The sequence below is a fragment of the Zerene cesonia genome, chromosome 15, assembly GCF_012273895.1.
Source record: "Zerene cesonia ecotype Mississippi chromosome 15, Zerene_cesonia_1.1, whole genome shotgun sequence".
Taxonomy (NCBI): Eukaryota; Metazoa; Arthropoda; class Insecta; order Lepidoptera; family Pieridae; genus Zerene; species Zerene cesonia.
In genome coordinates this window covers 9456485-9459929 of record NC_052116.1, presented here as the reverse complement: position 1 = coordinate 9459929, position 3445 = coordinate 9456485, and the positions used below count along the sequence as shown (strand labels likewise).

The following is a 3445-nucleotide window of genomic DNA, read 5'->3' as shown; positions in this document are numbered from 1 at the left end:
GACGGTTCCACAGCTTGATAGCACGGACAGTAAAGGAACAGTCATAGAAATTAGATCTATGAACAGGAACATGTAAAAAGAGTTTGTTAAGGATCGTGTGGAACGGGTGTCGGAGTTCAAGAACAGGAAGTTACTTTTAAGGTATGAAGGCATGTTTGGACAAAAAAGGATGCAGTACAACAGGTTTAGGATATGAGAGTTCCGGCGGAGTCTGACAGGGAGCCACTTGAGCCTTGTGCGGAACTCACTAATATGATCATATTTACGCAGACCAAAAACAAATCTCACACAGAAGTTCTGAAGGCGCTCGAGATTATCAAGTTGGGATTCGAGGAGGTTGGGATAGCATACATCTGCGTAATCAAAGAGGGATAGGAGAAGGGACTGTGCAAGAATAATTTTAGTGGAAATAGGAAGGAGGTTCCGAAGTCGTCTGAGGGAACTAGCTGTTGTGAATACTTTTTTTCTAAGTTCTTTAAGTTGTAATGTATGTTAGATATACAAAAATACAAAGGTTTCCTTTTTATAATAGCAGAGCAGAAATAGCAGGATTATAGGGACTCTTGTGTATCTTACCTTAACTATATAAAATCTTAATTCAGTATTATTTCTTCATAATTTGTCATTAAATTAATGTATCATGATATAATAATAAATAGATGGATTTGCAAATTAAAATCATAAATATAATTAAATTCAAATATTAATTAATCATTGCTATGAGAATACTGCCGAGTGTAGGTATGAAATATTTCTTAAAAACACTTTTATCAGTAGAATAAACATTGGAAGAAGGTGCATTGTATTTCTCTAGGTTTACGTAAACGGTTATGTAAAATAAACAGACGTAAACGATAACGAGATATTGTTCAATGATATGCGCTATCGTGTGTCCTCTTAATGGACGCAATTGGTTATAAGTGATGTTTTTTATATTCATTGAGAGATACTTCCAGTTTCACCTACTTGGTTTAATGAAGGATGGTTTCACTTATCCAGCTGTCTACGTACCAAATTTCATTGCAATCGGTTAAGTAGTTTTTGCGTGAAAGAGCAACAAACACGCACACATGCTTACAAACTTTCGCATTTATAATATTAGTAGGATTATGATGGTCGTAAATAGATTACGAAATAAATGCGATTTCAAATTTAGAAATTAAATGTTCAATCATGTTATAAGTTTTACAATTAGCAACATAAATAGCGATTCATTTTTTATTTATACGAGATATTAATAAGCATCATATTATATGGTATAGTTATCACAAGAGTTGAAAATTTACAATTTATTAAATGAAACACATAATTAAAGGAAAAAAAATTAGTCATCATTGAAAATATTTCATATTATTTTTGTTATCTGCAATCTGATAAATTTAGAATGATTTACGTGACTTAAATATTAAGATATTGTTAAATTGATTATATCTCATTATCAGTGTGCAAGCTTTATGAAAGTGAAGAAGAGTGATTTACAAGTGGGATGATAAAAAATTTCTTTAAAGTTACGCAATAGATTTTGATGGAATTTTTCTTAATAGACAGATTAATCCAAGCGGAAGGTTTATATGTACAATAACATCCATTAAAAAGTGGAGAATTAAAGCGTGCTGAGCCGCTAGCAAAAGCTAGTACATAATACATATATCATTATATTCAATAAATTACAAAATCACTAACATTATACATAGGATCAATCTTTTTGATTTACATAAATAGATTGCTGGAGCATAAACTCCACATAACTCCAGATAACTATCTGAAACGCGAGTTAAAATTAAATGAAAATTAATTACATATTTCTCACAACGCCATTACGTCCAATTCTCCACTGCAAATTAAACTAATCCATATCAACTATGTCGGTTTACGAATCTTCGCCTCAAGCTGCAAATATATGCATATGGAATTTACAATGTATCACCCAACCGCTCACCAGGCAAGCTCTCCGGCTGGACGAGCCCCAAGGACGTGATCCTGAAGGTGGCCGGCATCCTCACCGTGAAGGGCGGCACTGGCGCGATAGTGGAGTACCACGGGCCCGGCGTCGACTCCATCTCGTGCACCGGCATGGCCACCATCTGCAACATGGGCGCTGAGATCGGCGCTACCACCAGTGTGAGTTTTTTTATGATTTTTTCACATTTTTTGGTGATTTTTTGAGATTTTGATTTGAGATTTGAGTTTTTTATGAAAGTCAGAAACCCTTTTTAATGTTTTTTTAAATTGTTTCGATGTATATATGTATATTTTTAATTATTTTGAATTTTAAACATTGTTCGAACTTTAGATGAGAAATTTTTACTAAATTTATTCACCTCAACAGTGGCATTATGTTCTCTATTTGTAATTTGATAACGATACGGTATTAGTATTTACCAGTACGGTGAACAATATATCTTCTTGTAGTTGATATTTGAACAGCCAATATAATTTCTAACTTCATCCTATTTTATGTTCCTCATTGGCAGTTTTCTACTTTTCTATAATATATTCTAATAATAACAAAGCTCATCAGGAAGTTTTTATTCGACAACAAAATTATTATGATAGTAGCTCCATATAAAACGCATTGTCTGTCTCCCCTCACCAGGTGTTCCCATACAACTCCCGTATGGAGGCGTACCTCAAGTCGACCGGCCGCCAGAGCGTCGCCTCCGCCGCTAACTCGTACAAACACTTGCTGACACCCGACCCTAAGGCACCTTATGACCAGGTAAAAAATTACAATGAAATCTTATTTTTAGTTGCAGTTTAAATGTCATATTTGGTAGAAAAAATTGTTATTAATTCTTATTTACTACAAATAAAAAAGTTGAACTCAAATACTAATAAATTGGTGCATATTTTAACCTCAACATGCACTTTACTTTGAAATACATAATATCTAGTATTTTCTTGTGTTTGGTTTCACGCGAGTATTATACATTTAGAAATTAAAAACTTTTCAACGGATTTTAAACGCGATTTATTCATTATATTATTAACCCGACGTTTCGAACACTTTACAGCGAGCGTGGTCACGGGGAGACTGAGATGTTATATGTCTTGAAGGTCATACAAAAATTGTTGTTTGTGAACTACCTCCACCTATTTCTCCGCAGTTGGTATGTGGAGTATTTTTCTGGATGTTGGCAGTATTGGCTGATAGTGTCTTCTGGTCTTTTGGTATGTCTGACATGGGGTTTTAAGTTCTTAATAACAGGATCCCAGGTGTTAGAAAGTTGTAAACCATCTTCTCTATTGAAATTTGGATGTTTTTTAATTTCAATAGCCTCACGTACAAGTCTCGGAAAAAATCTATTTTCTCTGGCGAGGATTTGTGGTTGGTCGAATCGTAGGAAGTGGTTGTTGTCCAGAGTGGGTTCACATACCGCAGACTTCTTGTGACGCCTATGCTTGATATCCGCAATGTGTTCCTTCAGTCGGCTACCAATGCTTC

At 34.6% G+C, this 3445-nt stretch overlaps 1 protein-coding gene across 1 annotated transcript in view; it reads left to right on the top strand.

The window, feature by feature from the left end:
* LOC119832153 (probable aconitate hydratase, mitochondrial) overlaps positions 1-3445 on the top strand; it is a 17129-nt gene that overhangs the window by 6623 nt on the left and 7061 nt on the right. Inside the window, exons 7-8 of the mRNA XM_038355763.1 lie at positions 1943-2121; positions 2597-2719. Of these exons, the coding sequence (XP_038211691.1) occupies positions 1943-2121; positions 2597-2719 (302 nt within the window). The remainder of the gene's footprint in view (positions 1-1942; positions 2122-2596; positions 2720-3445) is intronic.